A 23,154-nucleotide genomic window follows, 5' to 3' on the forward strand; every position below is an offset into this window, starting at 1 on the left:
CTCAATCATTGATTAGGCATAGAGGTGAACAAGAGAGGAAGAAATTAAGGATCATTGGGAGACTCCTATTCTAGAAACTGATCATTGTGTCATTTAGTGAGAGAGATAATACAGAAAGAAGGGTATGTTTGGAAGGCGAGATAATTCATTCAGTTTAGAACACACGGCATCTGAGGTGCCTGTGGGATATCCAAGTGAAGGCGTCTGGCAGGTTAGATGGATACATGGGTCTGGAACCCTAAGAGAGTAGCCTGGGTTAGAGATATGGATTTGAGACTTGTCAGAGAAGATGACAACCTAAACTAAGACTTTAGCAGTCAACATAGAGAAGACAGAATAACTTTGAAAGATGTAAGAATTTAGAATCGATAAGATCTGGTGACTGATTGGATAAAGTAAATGTGAGAGGGGAGCCTATGACAAACCTCAGGTTTCTGGCTTTGGAGCCTGGATGGGTGATGGTTCCACTGTTATGGACTAAAGTGTGCCCCCCTCATTCATATGTTGAAGCCCTAATACCCATTATCTTAGAATATAACTGTATTTGGAGATGGAGCGTTTAAAGAGATAATTAAGGAAAAACAAGGTTTGTCTTGATGAGCCCTAATACAATATGACCAGTGTCCTTATGAGAAGAGGAGATTAGGACATAGACATGCATAGAGAGAGAAAGCCAGGTGAACATGAAGATGGCCATCTACAAGGTAAGGCAAGAGGCCTCGGAAGAAACCAACTCCGCTGACACTTTGACCTTGGACTTCTAGCATCCAGAGCTGTAAGAATATAAATTTCTGTTGTTTAAGCCACATTGTTATGGAGGTTCTAGAAAACCAGTATAGCCACCAGCAACCAAGATAAGGAATATGGGAATGAAAGTAGGTTGGAGGAAGGAGGTATTGAAAGAAGAATCTGATGTGGACATGTTGAGTTTGAGATTCCTGAGGTATATCCAGGTAGAGATATTCAAATGGCTTTGAAATTCAAGAGATAAATCGGGGTTATGGACCCAGATTTGGAAATCATTGATATGTAGGTGATATTTTAATTAATTTTATGAGTGGATGAAATCATGTAAGTGTATATAGAGTGAGAAGATCATCAAGGATAGAATCTAAGGAATATCGACATTAAAGAACAGACTGAGGAACAGAACCTAGGAAACGAAAATAAAGAGAGAAGATGAAGGGAGAGAGAAAACATATAATTAACCATTTTAACCCTGTTTTTAATTATAATTAGTTGAGTACATACTGATCTCCATCCTCAAAGAGCTTTGGCACCGTGGAAGAGCAATACCTTATTCATTTCTGAATCTCCAACACAAAACACGGTACCTGACATTTAATATCCCTGCAATAAATATTTGTTAAATCAAATGGAATTGAAATTAGGACTTCATTCCATTTTTGTTTTGTTTGCTTATTTCTTGAGTGTGCAGCATGTATTGCCACTGATATTTTAAGTTCATAACGAAAAATCATTTCAATGTGTCCTAGGCTTGGTCCCCTCCCAAACCAACCCCCAGGACAATAGTTTTCATTATAACCTTCTGTCTTTGCCATTCTGGATGGAATTCTGTGCACAGAAGTTATATACATATATGGGTATATCTATGTAACAAATCGCAGCACAGGAGCCCCCTGGGCTCCCTCAGGCTCTGGTATGACATATTTGAGCCATATAAATTCAGCTTCTCCTCTGGCATCTGTTAGCCGACTCACTTGCAACTCCACCTCAGCAGTGGTCTCTCAGTCCTCTCAAAGCAGGGAAAGAGTACTGTGTGCTGAAAGACCATGGCAAAGAATCCTCCAGAGAACTGTGAGGACTGTCACATTTTAAATGTAAGTTGATTCATATTTTTTCCTTTTTTGAGCAGAAGCAGTTTCACAGATTTATCGTATTGCAATATGAACATTAGAAAGTAAAATCAAAGGTGACTTTGAATTGTGGCTTGCTATTCTAAGGGCTTTTGTGTATTGTTTTATTCTCTCTGTTCTTTGCTTAGGCAGAAGCTTTTAAATCCAAGAAGATATGTAAATCACTTAAAATTTGTGGATTGGTGTTTGGTATCCTGGCCCTAACTCTAATTGTCCTGTTTTGGGGAGGCAAGCACTTCTGGCCGGAGACACCCAAAAAAGTAAGTAAATGCACATTATTATCCAATACTTCTGTTTTGAGTTTGATTGAATTTAATTAGTGATTGACTTGTATATTACTCTGAAAATGAAAATCATTAAGTCCCTTTTGTGTTTATTTTCTGATGATATGAAAACCTGAATCAAGATTTTGCTCTTTTTTATTTCCCTAATTATTTTGGAAAGGGAAAAAATGTGTTTTCTGTATTTCGGTTGGTAAGGATAGGATGTAGAATTACCCATTCTTTTATAATGCTTGGCTTTAAGGAGTTAAAAGTCCTCCTAGAAGCAAAATTTTTACTGTAAGAAAAAATACTTTCCGTCTTTCTTTCAATTATTTGGGCAGAAACTGATGGAAAAGTAATTATACCACCACATAAGAAGAAACCACCAGAAATGGCAGCAAAGGATTTTCGGGGATTATGTTTCTGACTTAATGCATCTGCTGTGAGGACAGGCAGCAAACTCCTTTTCAGAAAGAGCACTCCTCATACCTGAGTTCACATTTATTTATGACTTAAAAAAACAAAAACTAGAGCTTTTTAGCTCTTCACCAGCCACAATTGTCTCTGTTCCACTGAGATAGTAATACCACAAGGTAGAAACAAGTGACTCCAAGTCATTATCACAGGTATCAGAAAGCTTCTGATATTAGGGTGATTTGGTGAAGCTTGCTTGGCCATTGTAGCTGGTATTAGTGTACTTTGGTGTTATTGTTACTCCCGGGCTCACACGCAATGTGCAAGTTTAGAGATGACCCAAAGAAAATCATAGTCTCTTCATGCTAACAATTGCCATTTGAAAGAGAATTAATAAATGCACAGGTTACAGGGTATGAAGATGGCTTTCTGGCTTTGCCACATTTTCCTCCCTGCATGTGGGATGTTGTTGTTGTTACTATTTTTATTAATTTGTTGTCATGAAATGCTTATTTCTATTTTATAACGGATGTAGGAAGGGAAAGGCACAAATCCAGGAGAGAGGATGGGAGACAAGAAGAAAATGGGTTGATGTGGGCCATTAGGAGCCAAAGGAGCAATAGGTGCAGAGGAAAGAATACTGATGGATGAGAAAGGAGAGGCAGAGGGTGAGAAAATAGAAAATCAACTGGATAAGTGTGCAGAAGAAAACAGAAAAGTAAGCCATAGCCACCCTTGGGTTCGTAAGCTTTGCTGCCATATGCACTTTCATTTAGTCCCAGAAGCTACCTTATCAAGCTTAAGTAGCAGGGAGAATGAAGAGCAAACCAGCTGACTTTGTTTGCCTTTTTATTTATATCTTGTTCCAGAAAGGATTTAAGGCATCACCCAATGCCTATAGTTAGTCCCTTCTCTCTCTCTCTCAAACTCTCTCACTGCTCCCGGATTCTGAACTACTTACTATTCACATGTCTTTCTAGAGAAGCCACTTATATTTGGGCTAGCAAGGTGGGCAAAGCAATTGAGATCAGGAAGGAAACAGTAAATAAATGAGCGCCAAAATGCATTCCAATCCGATTCTGCTACCACTTAACTAATTCCCAAGGTGGTATGCTGACCTGAAAATTGAATCTTGGATTCTCTTGACAGTTACAGACGAGTACAATAAACCCTTTTGTTTTCCATGACCATAATGTACTTAACTGAGTGTGGTAGTTAGCTAGCCCTTTTGACCACTCATACATGCCTGCTTAAACATGGGGCCAGATGGCCTGTCTTGTTTTATTGTAGCCAATGGTACAGCAAATACTATTCTGAAAGGGTTTATGTGTTTTTCTGAACTTACAATGCTATTTGCCTCAGTGCAACTATAAATGACTAGGTGGGGGCCTTGCTTTTATCTTGCAAGATGCCAAGCTCACTAATAGGGCTCATGGTCCCCTCTGCTTCCATATTATGTCATCTTTGCTTCTCACTCCAGTTCTCTTTTTAATGGATTATAAGGAGCAATCCTGTGATGTCTCAAACCAGAAGTAAAACCTAGTCAGTGCAGGCACAGAATAGGTGGGGTATGCTACCGAATAAAGTTTATCAAGAATCACATCCCTTGTGAAGTAATCCATCTTGGGATGTAATTTTCAGCAAAGGGATTCTCAGAAATGAACAAAGTTATTATGAAGTAATCCAGTAAAAAACAATACTGTCTCCTGGGGCAAGTTGTTCCACCATGAACAAAGGTTGTTTGCTCTCCATTCCAATGGGGAGTTGCAACTTATTGTCTTTGATATCTAAGTCTTGGCCTTCACCACAAGACCAGGCTGGGTCCATTGCAAACTAAAGAACCAGCAGGAGATGTGGATGCTTCATTCAGTCTACTACTACCTTCACTTCCCAGACAAAGAGCCCAAGAGACCCTCTGTGTTTCCAATGGCTGAGACTGCCAGTAAGCCTGCCTCAGAGCTGACTTATCAATCCTGGGAAGAGAAGAGTAGTCAGATTAGTCTAGGAAGATTTTCAGAGGAAAAGGATCCAGGCATCTTGCACAAATTAAAGACTCTCCCCTTAAGAGTATGGCCTAGCAAGAAACCACAGTTAGCAGAGTAAACCCCGGGCTCTTCCGGACTTTCCTTTATAAGCCTGTGGGACCTGTGGGGACTGGGGTCCCTTGGTGGAGAGGATAATTGAGGCCGCTGTGCTTGTGGATGGCAGGGGTTTGTGTGCTGTCCTTCAGTTTCCTCCGAGCTCTTAGTGTTTGCTCCTCTAGCCTCCACCACACCTCCTCTTTTTGATTTTGTTTTTCAACATGTTTGTAATAAACAGTGTTTATTTAACATCCCACATCTGGTGTTGACAGTTCCATGCTGGTAAGTCCTCCCCACTCCTTCCATTACCTCCCACCTTGGTATGCACAAAAGATCCAGATTCTTGATCCCAAAGAAGCAAGTCAGGCTTGATTCCTCCTCACACACCTCAGGCACGAGCGCACATATACACACACATGCACACATCTCAGAAAGAGAAAGGAATCAAAATAAAGTGAAATAAGGAGAACTAACTCTGGGTGACCTTCTGCACTCCTTTGCAGGCTACAATCCCCCTAACCCACAGCCACATACAGGACGCACTTGAGCTAAATGAAAGCCAGTCCATCAAGCTCTGTGTGCAGCTTTCTTAACCAAGCAGAGGGAACCTATTCAGTCCCAGAGATTTTCAGAGAATATCACAATGAGACTCCACTTCCAGGCAGTGATTGCCCAGGGATCTTTGAAGCAGATTCCCTAGAGAAACATTCTTGCTTAAAGCTCCCTGTATTACACATCTAACTTGAAACAATTAGAGCCAATTCCCCAGCTAATTAATCTAACATAGAGAAAACAATTCCAAAAATTCCCAGCCCTTAACCAACAATTTATAGATGTAGCACAGAGCTTGGAGCCTATCCCCTCCAATCCTTTGTAGAATGAGGCAGAAGAAAAAATAATAAATAAATGAAATGCTGCCCTTCCTGCCATATGTAGGAACCGCCTGGTGACTTTAGGGCTGTTTAGAAACTGTAAGTCCTAAGGCTCACACAGCAATCAACAGATTCCTGGACATGTCCCCTCAACTTCTACATGCTACCAGTATGAGATGAGAAGTGGGAGGGATAGGTGGGTGTCCTTTTGCCCCCTCCTTGCACATCAACTGCAGATGACCATTAAAGCAGGCTCCCTCAGAATTGTGAGCCCAATATCAATCTAGATTAAAAATCCTTTGTTCAGAAATACCACTTTCCTGCTAAGCCTGGATCCAGCTTTCCTGTGCTTATTTCTCTAATGCTAGCATTGGTCAGAGACCAACTTTCTTCGCTCCTCTACTGGGCGCACAGGGTACAACTCTCCTTCCCAAGTTCTCTGGGCTTTCCTACACAGCATTTTGGTGGATGAAACGTGGGTCTGGAGAAGCATTCATACCCTCAAGGAAAAAGTTGTAGTTATAGCTGGAATCTCGTTAGCAGGGAGACTCAGCTTCAACAGATGGTGCCACGCCGGCATTTTAAAAAAGAAGACTTCTTTTCATTTTATTTTCTCCAAAACCATTGCAGGAGTGAAGTCCAACCTTGTCCAGCAACTCTCACAGGGCCAGCTCTTACTCTGGGCGACTCAAGGGCAGCACCAAATATGTAGAGCAGGACTCTGGCTACTATGAGCACATTCTTATTCAGTCCCTTCATTCTCCTAAGGCAGCATTTGCTGAGCAACTTACGTGGCACTAGTAAGAAAAGCCTGGGTCTTCAAAGGGAGCAGTCCTTCAGTGGCTGAGAGTGGGACTGGGGCTGTAGGAGGAAAGCCATCCAGGTGATCAACGGGTAGTAGCAGTCCAATGGTCACCCCGACAGGTGTCAGCCCAAATCAAGTCAAGTCAGAACTGATTTTGTCAACTATTCAACATTGCATCTGGCAAGCAGTAGGAGATAAAGATGGGAACTGAGCCTCCAGAGACATTTGGTGACTTGCCCAAAGTCATACAGCTTGTAAGTGGCAGAGTTGAGGCTAGGACTAGAACCTGGTCTATGGATCCTTTCCACTATTCTTCAGCTGCATTTAAGAATAAGGGATGGTGGGGGTAGTGGGTAAGGGAAAACTTCCCAGCCAGCTTGAGTCTGTAGATGAAAGAAATGGGTTTTTTTCTTGTTGAAAAGGAAGAATGTCTGTGCTGCTTATGCCAATTTTTTTCAGGGCTGGGAACTGGTGATTGAAGATGCAGAAGTCCAACTTTGCATAAGAAACAATCTGTCTGCTCTGTGTGGGTAAAGAACTACCCAGAGGCCCTTTAATTCCCACAGGCTAGGTCGGTAATAATATGGTACAGTGCATTTCCTTTCCTTCCTTCCAGCCTCACACCTGCTAGCCAGCTATTCCGAGCATGTACTTCACCTTTGGAGAATGTACCTTACAAACAGACAGTAAAGGATGAAGGTGGAGAGAAGAGCAGCTAGATTAATCACGGGATTCAAAAAACAAACCTAAGCCAAATGTCCTCAAATCCCTTCCAGGACAGGCTAAAGCTACTTGCACCTGAAACAGATCCATCACGCTGAGGTCTGAGGCAGCTTTATTCTTTATAAAAAGCTTTCTTTTCTGATCTCAGAGATTGTCGCAAATTGAGGCGAGAAAACAGGGCAAACTGTGAAAGGGGGATGTTAGGGCTCATTTGCTACCTGAGTAGAGGATTTAACTGGACTGAGAAAAGACTTCCTAGGCAGGGAAGAGAAATAAGTTTGTGTTCTCTCCATGTTTTGTCAGTGTGGTCTTCTTACATCTCTCACTTCCTGGGCTTAACCATGTATCTACCTCATTTCACTTGTGAGTCATATTCCCCTCCACTGGCTTCCCTGTCCCACTCCAGTGTTCCGGTCCTTGTAGTTAAGACCAGCTTTATTTGTGGGTAGAGTAGGAACCCATTTGTGTGGTGATGGAAAGATGCCATTGCCCCCCAAATATCTCTTATTCCTGGTGCCATTGTGCTTAAAATCCACCATTAGTAATTCATTTCTTTGAGTTAAGTATTGCACTCAATTTTTTTTTGACAAATACCCATCACTGACAACTTAGTGTGAAATCATTTGTCAGACTCATTTCTTCTTTGACATGAGGTACCTGAAGCAACATGAGATTCCTAGATGTCTAGAGAGGAGACAAGGAGATAGAGGGAGATGGAAAGAGGGGGAAGGGCTAGGAGGGTACAAAGTAAACAGGATGTGGAAAGAACAGAAAAGGGAAGCTAGAAGCACCAAAGATTAACTTTCCCTATTTGACAATTTGGCACAAGTGTACTTCTTGTCATACTATGTCCTTGCTCTCTCCTTCCTGGAATAAAGCTGAGTTGGGGGCAGTCTGAGATGAGCTACTGGGAACCCACTCACACCTCTCTCAGGCCAATAATCCTGTCTCTGTTCTAGTTTGGGCCTGGAGAGGACAAAACCATTTATTCCTTCATCTCAGAAAGACCCCCAGCCCCTGAGCCAGTGAGCTTAGTAGAGAGAAAAGTACTTCTGAGGCCAAAGGCATGAGCTCAGTCTTCATATGGGCCAGTGAAGCTTGCATAGCCATTACCCAGGCAATGTGCTCCACAGGGACCCAGGCGAGACAGTATGTCTGGATTTGCTCAGACCCATCCCTAAACAGTCCAAAGTGGGCCACCAGCATCATCTTCCTAGACAAAGGACAGCTTGTTCCAAAAGGACACCTTTGATAGTGTAATTCAATCTGAGTGAATATATAGCTCCCCACACCCACCAAGGATTCATATATAAATGAAGTCATTCTGATCCCATTCTATTTAGCACACTACCATTGCTAACAAAAAGCCAACAAGCTGGTTAATGAATACAATCAGAATGGACCCCTTTTCCCCCACAAAAAAAAAAAAAACAACTCTTTGAAGGAATGTTGAAAATAATCAAGATCTGCTGAGCTTGGCAGTTTCCAATAGTTTTCATCTAGCAAGGTGTCCAAGTGAAGTGCATTGCCAACGGTGCAGGAAAACTCATTCCACAGAAGTACACTGAAATTCTAAATGTCACCAGTATGGTTCCATAGTCTTCTACCAATGATTGAAAATACAGCCTGTATTTTCTCTTTTGCCCAGGTAGGCAGTGTTCCAACATCCCCTAGTCTATAACCTCATTTTTCCGTGCAATAATCCATCAGTGGTGCTACTGATGAAACAAACATCCCACCCTACCCCCAATGACTAGTGGCGTCAACATTTGTCTCAACAATGGATAGTATTTCTAAAGAAATTCCCCCCTGTTGGGAGATCTGACAAGACTGGATCTGAAGTAGATGCCTCTCTCCTCTACTTAGGTCAGGCCAACTGAGAGCTCAATTTGTTGCCATAGGTAGAAGTTTCTCAAGCTGGCTGCACAGCTGGAACTAAGGACATATTTATAACTAGAAGCAAATACCAAGCCTATAAGAATTTGCTACCTGTCACAAACCAGGCCAGACTTCCTGAGTTAACTCTGCGGTTGCTGGAAGGTTCTAAATACTGTTTTCCTTCCCCCTTTTAAAATATGGTCTCTTAAAAGACCTTGCCAGTGCTCAAAATCTCCCTTTAGGAAGATGCAAATTTGCCATTGGTGGGAAAAACTTATTCAACAAATACTTAAGCACTAACCCTGTCTCTTGTTTTCCTATTCAGCAACTATATAAACTTTTCATGCTTGAAGTAACATTGTTTCTACAAACTCTTCCAACTTGTTTTTCTACTTGAGGTGGGGAAAATTTGACCAGGTTAAACCAACATTCAGTCACAGACTTCAGCAGACATTAAAAAAACAGTCCAACCCAGTGCAAGCTCTAAAGGCTGTCACTGGGAACCATGTCATTAGAAAGTAGTGTTGGCTGTGTAGATGACTTAATTTTTCAGGCTTTTTAATTTACCAAATTGTTTTTGTAAGGAAAAATGAGTATGAAGAAACGACAGAGATAAGATAGACTTCCACATGGCACCATCGGGCCTAGCCTGGTTTGTGACAGGTAGTAAATTCCTTTAAGCTTGTTATTTGCTTCTGGCTATAAATATATCCTTGGTTATAGGTAATGGGTTTCTCCTAAACTGAGACCCTCTTTGGGACTGGTCCTCTTGGTCCTTAGAAGAAGAATTGGCTCTTTTAGAGGGCAAAAGAAAGTCTGGGGTTTGGTTTCAACCACTCAGGAATGACCTGATAAGCAGCCTCTCCAAGGCACTCTGCTTGTGAGACTCCATGTGACTCAGTGCAGGGCACTTGATCCAGTTCTTGAATTCTGTATACAGGAGGGTCTGGAGAACCTGAAGCCAAATGAGTCAGGTTTGGAAAACAGAACTCAGGAATAAGCTGAGTGGAGTTGGTTAGTTCATAAAAAAGAAGGTTAGTGGAAGGCAATAAATGTTTCCTGAAGTTTAAAGGGCAGAAGAAAGCAATTGAGGTCAAGTTAAGACTATTACGTAATATTGCCCAAGGAGAATGGTCTTCAGATTCTAAAAAGGACACAGCCAAGATTGTGGAGGCGATATTAAAGCCCTGGATAGATAAGGAGATAAACAGCAATACCTAAGCATTTTCTAAATGTGTTCAAATCTCTTTCTCAGCCCTGGTGGATTTCTTGGGCAGTGAGGGGCTGGCCACTGAGCACTTGGAAAGGGAAGTGTTTGCTTAAAGCAGCAGTGTAGGTTTTAGGTGATCCCTCTGCTTAACACAAGGGGAAAATACTTTACAGACTGGTTTGCAAAATATCATTTGCTGTTTAGTCAAGGCTGCCAAGAAAACTGTTGGAATTCTTAGTAATTAGTTCAGCAACTTGGCTTGAATACAAAATACTGGCTCTGAAGGGATCCCCATATCAGCTCCAGCGCCAAAAAGCACCTCCCTTTAATCTCGAGTCTCAGAGAATTCCCAATGGCAAGCTGCTGAGATGGCACTTCACTACAAAGGTTCTGGAAAGAGAAAGTGCCCCAGATATTACTCAGTTAAAGTGTCTTATGAAAGGACACACTGAATATCTTAGAGCTTGTTTTCCTCTGTTCTCCCAGACATATGACATGGAGCACACTTTCTACAGCAACGGAGAGAAGAGGAAGATTTACATGGAAATTGATCCCGTGACCAGAACTGAAATATTCAGAAGCGGAAATGGCACTGATGAAACATTGGAAGTACATGACTTTAAAAATGTAAGTTGAATATTTTCCCCCTAAGGCTTCCCACTTAAAATATTAGAACATTTGAGTCAAGTTAAAAATAGCCTTTAGCTTTCATTTAATTTATAAGACAAAGCTTTCCCTTCAAATTCAAATTTTGCCAGCCTGGGGCCTGACAGATCATGGAACTCATTAATTGTGGCTATTTCAGGAAGTTTGTTATTTTTCTTTTTCTCTTTTATAGGGATATACTGGCATCTACTTTGTAGGTCTTCAAAAATGCTTCATCAAAACTCAGATTAAAGTGATTCCTGAATTTTCTGAACCAGAGGAGGAAATAGATGAGGTATGTAAGAGTAATCATAGTGGTAGTAAAAGCCATCATTTATTGAGTGCTAACTATGTGCCAGAGATTGTATTAAATGCTTGACTCTCATTTGACTCTCACAACAGCCCTGTAGATAGGTACTATTATTATCCCCATTTTCAGATGAGGAAACTCAGACTCAGAACCAAAATGTGACTTCCTCAAGCTCACAGAGCTAGTGAGGAGCAGATTGGGATCTTGAACTCAGGCCTTTCAAAAAACTAAAGTTCATGTTTTTAGGTGCAACATTATACGTTTATACCTGGGTAACCATTAGCATTATGGACATTTGCTCCCAAACCAAAGATTCTAGGAAGAGGGATGAGCCAGGGGAACAAAATCAATCCTGCCTAAGATAAAGCCCTAAAAAGAAAAGTCCCAAGGCCACCTGGGATCCTTGCCACTTGTGTCACACTGTGACATTCACCTATTAAAGATTTCAGTTCGTTAACCTTACCACTTTATGCTGGGCTGCTCATGGAATAATTCACATTTAACCTCACTGGGAAAGGCAAAAGCAAAGAAGGTGAGAATTACAAGGTATACAAATTCTCTGAAAACACGCTACTAGGCCAGGGTGAGGTAACCTAGCCTCCTGGTGCAATGGCTGAATGGCCCCTGAAAGCCTAGTGAGAGATGAGGATTAGTGCCTAAAACACAGCCATTCTAAAACATAAGCTCAAGTAAAGCCCTTCAGCTTGAGAATGACTGAAATCACACTGGAGAATAGACTCACAGTTTACATTGACTAAGAGGAGTGCGGCTCAGTGGTTATGAACACGGACCCTAACATCCTATGTAGCTTGACCTAGAAACTTGGCTTTATCACTTAATAACTTTTTCTTCTTGAGGAAATTGCATTGCCTCTTTGAATTTCTGTTTCTTTATCTGCAAAAATGAGAATAATAATAGTAACCACATAACACGGTTGTCAAGATTCAAAGTTCGAATAAATGAATTCACTTTAAGTTCTTTCTTAAGTCCTCGATAAAATTTAGCTACGTTATTAAAAAATAAAAAAATAAAGCCCTTGAGGCTCCTCTTAATTTTTCCCTGATATTTTGTCTATAATTACAACATGTTGCTATCAATGGAGGAAGAAGGGGAGCATTAGCTAAGGCTGTATTGTGACACTGTCGTCAGGAAGAAACAAATGTTTGTTTGGCTTGTTTTGTTTGTTTTAGTGTTTAGCTGGGAAATCTAAAATAAGATTGTAGCAATGGCACAGTGGCCTCTCTGTATACTGTAAATACCTCTTTCTCTTTCCTCCCTCTCTCTCTCCCATTCTTTTTCACTTTTCTCCTACCCAACTCTTTCCATCTTAATTCTCATCTACCCATTATCTCTTTCTTTCCCTTTTCTCATTTTTCGGGTGGTGAGGTGGAGTGAGGAGCACTTTTTCTTTTCCCTTACCCAAGTCTCAGAGCTGTCATTGGCTCCCACAGACATGCTACTGGTCTCCTCATAGCCAGAGAAGCTGGCCATTGTTACCAGAATTTCCAAGAAATACAAGAATATCCCCCTGAAGATAATGCTCTCCTCCCAAAGTCTATGATAGTGAAAAATTTTGGAGATTTAAAAAAAAAAAAGAATAAGTTAGATGCATCTGAGGAGTAGAACAACTTCCAAGATATTAGGAATTATTATTGGAGGCAAGGATAAGATGAAAGGAGAATCGATAGGATAAAAAGCTACTATATTCAATATCATATACTGCTTTTTACAGAAAATAATGTAAGCTTTTGAGTAGGGCCAGCCAGCAATGAAAGTCTGAACTGACACAACAGGATTTATTTTTCTGAAAAAGATAAAGGCAAAGGCCCATGATGTCTCATTTTAACCCTAATTTATTCTTCAGATAATTTTGCTGAATATTTTAAATAACACAAGTATGCATCTCATGATAGATTACTATATCCTCAACAAAATCCTACTTTTTATGTTTAGGCTACAGATTTTTTTTTAATGAGACAAATTTGTGGTCCTGAATGACAAAACCCCTCTAATTCTGTACTTCCCTCACCATTGTATCTCTGGTTTGTTTGTGCATGTTAAACATACAGAGCAGATATATAAATAGCCCTGATTTTGCTAACAAAGCTAGTCAGCGTACCGACCTCATTTTTTAGAATCCCTTTCAATGCATCCCAAGGTCTTTACAGACTCAAGGGCAAAGGAGCTAAGACTTGAGAGTTTTAAATGACTAGGGGAAAAACTGTACAAGGCCATATTTCAGAGAAGAAATAAAAACACTGAAATCATAAAGCTAGAAAGAAATAAAAGAGAAAAGGAAAAGCCCTTAAGAGCAAGACAAGTGAGTAAGAACAAGGTAAACAAGAGAACTACTTCCAATATTATAAACTGAAGAGAAGGCGGCGTTCTTGACAATACATACAAGAAAGGCTACCTCAAGAAAAAGCACTCTGAGACAACCGCTAAGCATCTGAAATGAAAGGAGTAAAATAGTGGTAAGGCCAGTGAAGTCACAAGCTGGAAACTTGATTTTAAAACAAAAAAAGACATCTTACTGCAACTAGCTGCCATTAACAGGAAAATCTTGTAAAACCAAAATATGAGGTCTGGTTGCTATTTAATTGATCTCAGCAGTTTGGATTATAGGAGTTTTTTCAGCTTGAAATCAAATCCTGCTTGTCACCTTAGTTGCAAGCCTAAAACAAGGCAGGCACTCACGACATCCATTTGAAAGAGAGAAAACAAATGTAAATCACTCAGGGTGGCAGAAGCGCAAATTAAAGCATACACGGCCTGGCCGGCCTGGCCGAGTGGGAGCCCGGAAAATGATGGAGAGCCGTCCTGACTTTAAGGGAAGTGGTAGCAGAGAAGCCTCCTGTTTCAGTGAGCGAGCGGCCTCATTGTTAGACCAGAGAAGGGGGAGCAATTGTTAACTCTGCCAAGGGCACCTACTGTGTGCAAGGCACAGAACTAGTTTAGTGGCACCTCTGGGATTGGAATTGTTATTCAGACTTTAAAGTTGGTGTTTTCCAGCATCGCTTAATATCTCATTGTATTAATTTCTCTGCCTGTCTCCACCCTGAACTACTTTCTTCTCTCAGAATGAAGAAATTACCACAACTTTCTTTGAACAGTCAGTGATTTGGGTCCCAGCAGAAAAGCCTATTGAAAACCGAGACTTTCTTAAAAATTCCAAAATTCTGGAGATTTGTGATAACGTGACCATGTATTGGATCAATCCCACTCTAATAGCAGGTATGGCCTCCTCCTCCGCCTCCTCCTCCTCTTTCCAGAATCAGTAACAGGTTAATGTTTCCAGCATTCAGAGAGTACATTTCTAGGAAAACAAATGATCAGCTTATATCTTCTTAGATGAAACTGTATATGCTGACTGCCAGTGAGGAAGGAATTTTTCACAGCCAAGTTATAAATCAGATAAATTAATGCTGACAGGCTTTTAAATATCCCAGCAAAGGTAACACCACCCTAATGTGACTAGTGATAGCAAAAGGCTAATCTGTCTTTCTTTGCACATCTATATTCATTGCAGCCAGGATACCAGACTATTGCTCAAACCACTAGTGCCCAACCCAAGCACAGAGGAGAGAAGAGCAAAAACAATACTCTGTTGCCTTAAGAAGGATTCTCTGTGCAAATGGTGGCATTCTCCCCAGAAGATAGGACAGTCACTGCAATACAAATTTCTTTTGTCTGTTCTAGTAATCACTATAAAATTGAGGGCTAGAGGTCCAGAGCAGAAGTCTTCAGGTCTTAACTTCCAGTTAGTCCATAGAGAAAGCAAAGGTCCCTGGATGTCTTATTCTATCCAGCTAACATCTAATTTGGCCTCCCTCATTCTGGACAGCATAGATTACTACATTACCCAAGAGAGACCGTTCCCACCGATGGAGGCATCTATTGGTAATCTTTCACCTTACAAAAAGGCAACTAAATTCAATATGATACCCTGGATTGGATGCTAGAACTTCTGCTTCAGTACCCTTTTTCTAAAGGACATTACTGGAAATAACGATGAAATACAAATAAAGTCTGTAGCTTAGTTAATAGTATTGTACCAATGCTTATTTCTTAGTTTTGATGGTTGTACCATGGTTATGTAAGACACTAACCTTAGGGGAAACTGGGTGAAGGATATACAAGAACTCCGTGCTATCTTTGCAGTTCTTCCATAAATCTAAGATTATTTCAAAACAGAAGGTTAAAAAAAAAAACTTAAGACAGGAAAGAGAAGGGAAAAGGGAAGAGGACAGACAGCACCAAACCAGATCAGGCAATCAAAAATTATTTATTGAGCACCTACCGTGGGTGAAAAAATTGTGGGAGACAAAAAAGTCCCTCGTCCTCAGTTTTTAATTTAGTATTTTAATAGGGCAAAGCAGTAAGTGTTTGACTCCAAACGAGCAAAGAAGAGGTCTGTGTACACGGAAATAGTCAGATTTGTTTTGGAAAATCTCCTTAAATGTCAGCTGAAGGAGCTTGGAAAAGTGGTTCATGCATGCCCAGATGATGATAGTGAGAAGACATAAGGAAAATCTATCCCCAAATGCTGTTCCCCCAAGCACATCTTTCAGAAATGTTTATAAAGCAGTTTCAACACAACTTTGTATTTATTGCCTTAGTTTCAGAGTTACAAGACTTTGAGGAGGATGGTGAAGATCTTCACTTCCCTACCAACGACAAAAAAGGCATTGAACAAAACGAGCAGTGGGTGGTCCCTCAAGTGAAGGTGGAGAAGACCCGTCGCGCCAGACAAGCAAGTGAAGAAGAACTTCCAATTAATGACTATGTGAGTTCTGTTCACATTACTCTCGTTAGAGCAAAAACAAAGAGCCCTCACAAAACTCACAGCCCCTCAGATCAAAGTCATTGAAAGAAGAATGGTCATTATTTTAACAAAAATATTTAAGAAATTTGGAATCCCCAGGAGGCTGATTCAAAATCATCCTGATCTTTATTGATGTATCTCCATGATCAGGCTAAGGAACTTAATTTCTCACCAGTCCCCAACTCATATGTTCTTATAGTCCTCCCTTGCTCGGTGGACCTCTACCTAGTGACCCTTCCCCTCCAACACTGGCTTCTTCTTCTTTCAGACTGAAAATGGAATAGAATTTGACCCCATGCTGGATGAGAGAGGTTATTGTTGTATTTACTGCCGTCGAGGCAACCGCTACTGCCGCCGCGTCTGTGAACCTTTACTAGGTTACTACCCGTATCCATACTGCTACCAAGGAGGGCGGGTTATCTGTCGTGTCATCATGCCTTGCAACTGGTGGGTGGCCCGCATGTTGGGGAGGGTCTAGTAGCAAGTTCGAGCACAAGAGCTTAAACTTCTGGCAGCCAACATATAATAAATGCATGCTATTCAATGAATTTCTCCCTATAAGGCATTTGGCTCCTGGTAGCCAGTACTCCAGAATTACTTGTAGGTAATTCCTCTCTTCATGTTCTAATAAACTTCTACATCATCTTCAATGGCCTGATTGCTGCTGAACACACTGGGTAAGTGTTTGCTGAGAGTATTTCCTCCAGCTGAAATGAAGCACATGCATCTAACATGGATGACAACGATGGAAGCTTGCATTTCATCAGGTTTGGGAAGTAGGAAAAGGCAAAGTATAAGGATTCTCAGATACCGTATTTTACTGTGCTGTATTGAGAAAGTGGAAATGAGGGGCTGATGCTAAAGTGTCCCCATAACGGATGCATAAAAACTTGTCCTTTTGTGCATAGCCCCAATGTTTAATTATCTGGGAGACATATTGTGGATTTGCTTAAGCATCTATTAAGCTGCTGGACAGGCAGTGAGTCACAGCAGGCCAACACTAAAATATTCCAAGTGCTCAGACTCAGCAAAGGAGAAAGCTAACCTAGCAAAAAGGGTCCCAGGCTCTCCTCCTGTGAACAGAAACTCAACTTTGGATAAATTCGACACTTCACAACCTTCAGGTCTGAGTTCTCTTTAGATCAGTGTCTGGCTACATAACTTTCCAAGGCAATTGTCTGGAACAAGGGGACCCATAAATATCATTTGCAGAAACAGGCATCTTAGGAAATCACTGAAGTGAGAAGTCAAATGGGATATTTTTTCCCTAGAAAACCACAAAGAACTAGCAGTATGCCACTTTCTTAAAGGAAGGGTGAGGACTAGTTTCAAACACCTGATACTTTGCTTGGGAAAGGGAAAAAGGGCAAAGGGAAGAGGAAAAGAAGTGGTTCGAGGGTAATGTTAACTTTGATGTCCCAGCCAGTTCTAGTTTCAAAAGTCCTGTTCTACCAATCTATCACCCCTTCTAGTTTCACTTGAAGGTAGCCCCTTCATTGCTCAACTTCAAAGTTATTGTGCCATGGAAATATCTGTCTGGCACTTTCATCAGAGAAGTATTCTCAAAGAGTAAAATCTTCACCAAGATGCCTGTAGGCCAGGAATCATTTTCCCCCATTTAACAGTTGAGGAAGCAAATAGAACTGGATTTGCCCAAGGCTGAGTTGAGATTAACCAGTCATTAATTGATAATTAGCATACATGCCATACTTGGATTACCAATTTCCACAGAATGAGAGCACAATAAAACGTATCTAACAATGCAACATCACTGAAAATATGTTTTTTTTATTAATGATTTAGAAGACATCTGAGAATTTTGGAGTACTTCCGTTATCATAACAGGCATTAATTTACAGTTGAAATAGAAAAATGTAAAAGATATGAGATTTACTTGCAGTTGTATGGACTTTATGATGTTCTCTATCATTGTTTTTTAATAAATTATTCATTTTTAAGATCAACCAATAATTTTAAATCCCTGAGACATTCAACTTTATGCAGTCTATGTGGTACTATATACACTATGCTCTGTGGGCGACACAAATTAAATAGAAAATATATTCCTTATTTCCAAAGAAAAATAAAACACCTAAAACATATGAGCCCAAGTGCAGAAACTACACAACTGCAACTACAGTTATATATGGCGTGCTATATACATGTGTGAACACACACACACACAAGAGGTATAGAAGGTTCCATGTCACATTTTAGGGCTAAGAGTTCCTACTCACATTATTTTAATTCTGGAAGCATGTCCTGTTCAAATGAGATCCCTCAGCCTCCACATAATTTCGCATTGGGAAAGTGTGATCCCTTTAATGAGGCAGAATATGAGTTCACAAAAAATACAAGGACATGCTTAAAGAAGCATTCAAATCATTTCATGCTTAGGAAAAAACCAGCAAACAAACAAACAAACCTGAATACATTACTCTGTCACTTCATATAGGCCCAGGTCAGGTTGGAAAAGAAGAAAGCATGATATTGCTCTCTTGGCGTAGATTTTTGCCCCTCATTCGAGTCCTGTACAGATTCCTTACATCGTGCCTTGTACTTCCCTCAGAACAACCCCACTGAAGCTAGAGCTGCCTCTCTTCCTTCTACCACCCTCCGCTGAGCCCAGCCTCCCCATCACAAAGGAGTGACACCAAAGTAACTCTGAACTCCCGAGTCAGAGGCCCTGCAGTGATTCTACTGTATCCCTGTCCTCCAGTCCAATCTCTCTCCAAATACTTCCAGCTTGTCCTCCCAACCCCGCCGCCTCAGTTATGCTTATGATTCAGGCCACAGGTTATTTCTTAGCACAGCTATTACAGCCTTCTCCCTCATGAAATTCCCAGTCTGTAGACTGAAGCTAGAATAAATGCTTTTACACAAAGTTTATTTTTCACTTACAGATTTTATGAATGTCATTTCCTTTCCCGAAAGTCTATGATAGCTTCTTACTACACCAAGGACCAAGCCTAACTTGCATCCAAATAGTCCTTCCTCAAACCACCCCTAACCACCATGTGATATCCCTTGTCTCCTCCCACTACCCTACCCACCCCCTTTGCTTGTCTCGGGCGCATTAGCCTCATGCTTTATTCGTGCAGTCTTCCCATCTCCTTTACAGAATTTCTCTCGCTAATTTGAAGAGATTAGAAAGTCCCATTTTCCTCTTACCTAAACATGAAATCTAAATCCTCTCTACTTATTCTGTGCCTGTATAACTTAATATATCACTCAATGCACGTACCATTTACATATGAGTTTAATTTGCAAGTTCTAAAAGAGGGCCCATACTCTCTCCCATTTCGCACTGTCCAGAATTTGCATAGTATTGAAAGCACGCAAGTGGCCTTTAAATGGGTTTTTTTTTTTTTGATCGAAGGCAATGAGAAAGAAGAGAGGGAAGAAAGCAGGAGAAAAAGAGGAGGATGTAAAAGAGTACAGCTACAAGGCTCTTCAGAATATGATTACAAAAAGTTGGCCTTGAGCTCTGTCGAAATTTGGGATGAAAGTTCTTATCTTACTTAAATCCATTCTTGTATCCCTTATCTTTTAACACAGTATGTTTCTAAAAGTATGAAGAATTCCTCTAATCCCAGATTGATCAAAAGCATCGATGATTGCCCGCAGCTTGATTATCTGTTCCCATTATACAAAAGCAGGCTTTTTGCATTTTCTTCTGAATTTTCAATGATTCTACATATAAAAAAGGCAAAAAGCACATTTGCAATGAAATCGCAAAAACTCTCCTATTACCTTTCAGATTCTTTGGGGGATCTAAATTCCAATCAAGAAAAGTCAGGTGAGGCGAAGCCATCCGTTGCTCCCACTCAGCATAAGGGCACTATGCATTAGTGTGCTCAGCGCCTTCCTGCACACCTAAAATGGCTCTTTGGCAGGACTAGGGGCAAAGGAAATCTATTTTGAGTCTTTGTATATAAGATTCACTGTCTGGCTGAGTCCAAAACTGTCACTTTGGCTCCTAAAGTCTAACGCTGAAAGCTTACCGAGATAAATATGGACCTTCTCATTCAGGCTGTCAGGAAATGCGTGGATCTATTTTATTTATACCCTTAAAAAATGATTTCATTTTGGCTTTCATTTTTTAAGAAATTTCATTCTGGGGCTTAATTTTGCTGACAACATGCTGTTCCCTAACGAGAAAGAAAAGTGGCTCCATATTAAAAACCAGGTATGAACGTATACACAAAAGATGTTGTTCGTGGCTCATCGCAGAGTCCTGCTCCTAAGTCTCCTCTGGTATCTTTAATTAATTTGCACAAAAGCTACTTACCCAAGGGCCGCATCGATACTTTAGGCCAATAGTCAATCCCGGCATTTGTAGCCTAATGAGTGCATAGTCACTTGTATACTTACTGCTTTGATATTTAGGTTCCATTTGCCTATCTTTTCTTCCATTCATGTCTTTGACACTCAGGCCTATTGTCCTTGCTGAAAAGACTCAGAAAGAGAGAGGCAGATTGAACGAAGGGAAACAGACCGAGCCACAATAAATCCCCCAACCAAAACAAACAAACAAACAAATAAAACCCAGCAACTCCATAGTGCTGAGTTGATCTCTGTCTAACAGTGATATGAATATATCGTTTATATTTATCCTTCTCTGCTGATGCAATCATTTGGCATTCTGAATTTTCCACTGACAGCAGTATTTCTGCGGGTCTTACTTACAGAGATGTTGGCTACTGAAACACAATTCAGGCTCAAACCCATATCAATCACCAGTGAGCCAAGAACAAGACACTTGCCAAAGGTAGGGGATTTTGGGTACAGTCCCTAGCTATGGTTGAGTTGCTAAAGTAGAGAGTAAAAAGACAGCAATGTGACTAGCTACAAATATAACACAGGGATCTGAGCTTGTTTATTTTGCAAAGGGGCCCATGTGGCATGCTGACTCACAAATTCACCATGTCTGCTGAAATCCATTCCTTGGGGTGGAGGTTGCCACTTCACAGCAATGTCCCTTTAGCCATGTGTATCTGTCTAGTGCACCCTGTGATGAAAATCCCCCATGTTCCCTATAATAGCTTTTGATGTTTTGGTTACACTAAATCATGTCATGTTCAAGTCAGAATGGTTTGTGGTTGACCTTTTACATTTCCTGTTCATCCAAACTACTTCTCTCTTTGAGAGTGTCTTTCTACCAGGGCATGTCAATCTAGGGTAACTGTTACACTAATATGATCAACAAGATATGAAGAACCCAGCATTCCACTCTGCTAGACTCTGTGGCATGGCAGATAGAAAATAGGTTATCCTCTTTGTTGTCTAGTCATTTATGATATATTTGGCATGATAAGATCTATGCCCTTTAAACAATTTAGAAAGTATGAGACAGAATTTTTTCAGAAGAATTCAGGAAAGCAAGAATTCTCCATACATTCTCAGAGATGAAAAACTTCTCTCTTAGGGACTGGCCCGGTGGCGTGGTGGTTAAGTTTGAGTACTCCACTTCAGCAGCCTGGGGTTTACCAGTTCAGATCCAGGGCATGGACCTATGCACTGCTCATCAAGCCATGCTGTGGCAGGCATTCCACTTATAAATTAGAGGAAGATGGGCACAGATGTTAGCTCAGGGCCAGTCTTCCTCAGCAAAAAGAGGAGGATTGGCAGCAGATATTAGCTCAGGGCTAATCTTCCTCAAAAAAAAAACAACAAAAAAACCTTCTCTCTTAAAGCCAGTAGTGGTAGTTTTCTCAGAATTAGCCTACCAATTTTGCTGAGAGATACAGCAAAGCCCTGGTTTCCCAAAGATATTCGTCTTCTGTCTCCTTAGAATCAAGTTCTGCTGCATATAACAGAAAATCCCAAAATGACATGAATTTAAACTAGGTAGAAGTAGGTAGTCCAGGTGGTCGAGTCAACTGACCCATGCAAACTACCTTTCTGCTCTACCAATCTCAGTATGTGGTTTCCATCCTCAAGGTCATCTCATAATTTGAGCGAGCTCTGGTGCTAGCCATCATGTTCACATTCTGCATTGGCCTCACAAAGAAGCTGGGCAGGACAAAAGGCCACCCTCTATGTTTTAGGGAGAATTTCACTTACATGTTATGAGGCTTAACTTAGCCACATGGCCAAACGTGGCTTCAAAGGAGGCTGGCAATAGTCTTTGTTCTAGGCGCATTATCACACCAAACAAAATCACGATTCTGTTACTGAGGAAGAAAGTGAGAAGTCACGCTGGGGGGAGGCGATTGCTAATATCAGCCACATCTAGTAATTTGTTACAAGATCTAGAATCCCTATTATTAAAGTCATCCCTTTTCTGTTCAGTTGCTGTCTCTCAAAATCTCTGTTAAATGCAAATATATTACTTGGAAAGTGGTAAAACATTAACAAAGGCCCATTCTCATATGATAACAAACCAGTTTAAGAGATTAAGTTTTTCTGTGAAGACTGTGATCATAAGTAAAGGAAATCAAAAACACTAATGGGAAATACATAAAGGATGCAAAGGGAAAGCTTCCACAGGACGCTGCGAAGTCAAGGCACTACATGTTGTAAGGGTGTGGGTGGGGAGAGAGCTGAAATCAATTTTGCTTACTTCACAGTTTTACTGAGGACTAACTCCACACATCTAGGTTGATACAAGGGGATGCAATTTCTATAATCTGTAGATCATATCAAAGATTCTATATCACAAAGCAAATAATTCCATTTACTATTATCTTTTGCAAGGCTTTTGTTTTTCATTTTTACTAGCAAAGGTAGGGAGAGTGGTACCAGGAGATTTAGAACTGGTTGGAAAAAGGAGACAAGAAAAAAACTTTGAAATAACTATAACTCTTATTTTGGAACCAAAATAGAGCACCATTATGAAGAAAAGTATGGAGACAGGTTTTCCTGTTAAAATTCCTCATCAGTTTTTGGAGTGAGATCATTATGAAATAAATATGATTCATCAAAGAAGTTTTGCTTTGACAGACTTAAATTGACTAGAGAAAGTTCATCTTCTGTAGAAGACGTATTTTGGGGAATCAAAATGTGTCTAGTAGAGCAGAGTAAATTTCATGACACATCATACACAGAGCAGATGTGAGAATCTAAGGCCAGAAAAAAACAAGTTCTAGTTTACTGCCACCCGGGGAAATTTCCCTTTTCTTTCAAGCAGCTGATAATCCACACTTATTTTTCTAAATCTTCATTTTTTGCACCATCGATGGATCCCATTTGTCATCCCAATGAATATGACTTTGGAGATATAAAAGGCTGTAACCAATTTATGGACCA

The 23,154-nt window shown here is 40.6% G+C and overlaps 1 protein-coding gene across 2 annotated transcripts; it reads left to right on the top strand.

Annotated features, from left to right (window-relative positions):
• The first annotated feature begins 1,610 nt into the window (after positions 1 to 1,610).
• On the top strand, positions 1,611 to 16,553 carry TNMD (tenomodulin). Of its 2 annotated transcripts, XM_014829978.3 has the most exons (7): positions 1,611 to 1,841; positions 2,006 to 2,137; positions 10,610 to 10,750; positions 10,962 to 11,063; positions 14,159 to 14,312; positions 15,698 to 15,864; positions 16,172 to 16,553. In XM_014829978.3, exons 1-7 carry the CDS (start codon positions 1,794 to 1,796, stop codon positions 16,379 to 16,381), a joined length of 954 nt encoding a protein of 317 aa, XP_014685464.1. In that variant the 5' UTR covers positions 1,611 to 1,793; the 3' UTR covers positions 16,382 to 16,553. The 2 variants fall into 2 exon arrangements, with proteins under 2 accessions (XP_014685464.1, XP_070358405.1); XM_070502304.1 differs by lacking the exons at positions 1,611 to 1,841; positions 2,006 to 2,137 and adding an exon at positions 9,452 to 9,576.
• The last annotated feature ends 6,601 nt before the right edge of the window (positions 16,554 to 23,154 follow it).

This window comes from Equus asinus, chromosome X, assembly GCF_041296235.1.
Source record: "Equus asinus isolate D_3611 breed Donkey chromosome X, EquAss-T2T_v2, whole genome shotgun sequence".
In the NCBI taxonomy this organism is placed as follows: domain Eukaryota; kingdom Metazoa; phylum Chordata; class Mammalia; order Perissodactyla; family Equidae; genus Equus; species Equus asinus.

What these genes read in the sequence shown, in the direction of transcription:
- TNMD (XM_014829978.3), top strand. Translation starts at nt 1,794, where the DNA reads ATGGCAAAGAATCCTCCAGAGAACTGTGAGGACTGTCACATTTTAAAT. An exon ending in CAGAGGAGGAAATAGATGAG is followed by an intron (nt 11,064 to 14,158) that starts GTATGTAAGAGT and finishes TTCTTCTCTCAG; the next exon opens with AATGAAGAAATTACCACAAC. An exon ending in AACTTCCAATTAATGACTAT is followed by an intron (nt 15,865 to 16,171) that starts GTGAGTTCTGTT and finishes TTCTTCTTTCAG; the next exon opens with ACTGAAAATGGAATAGAATT.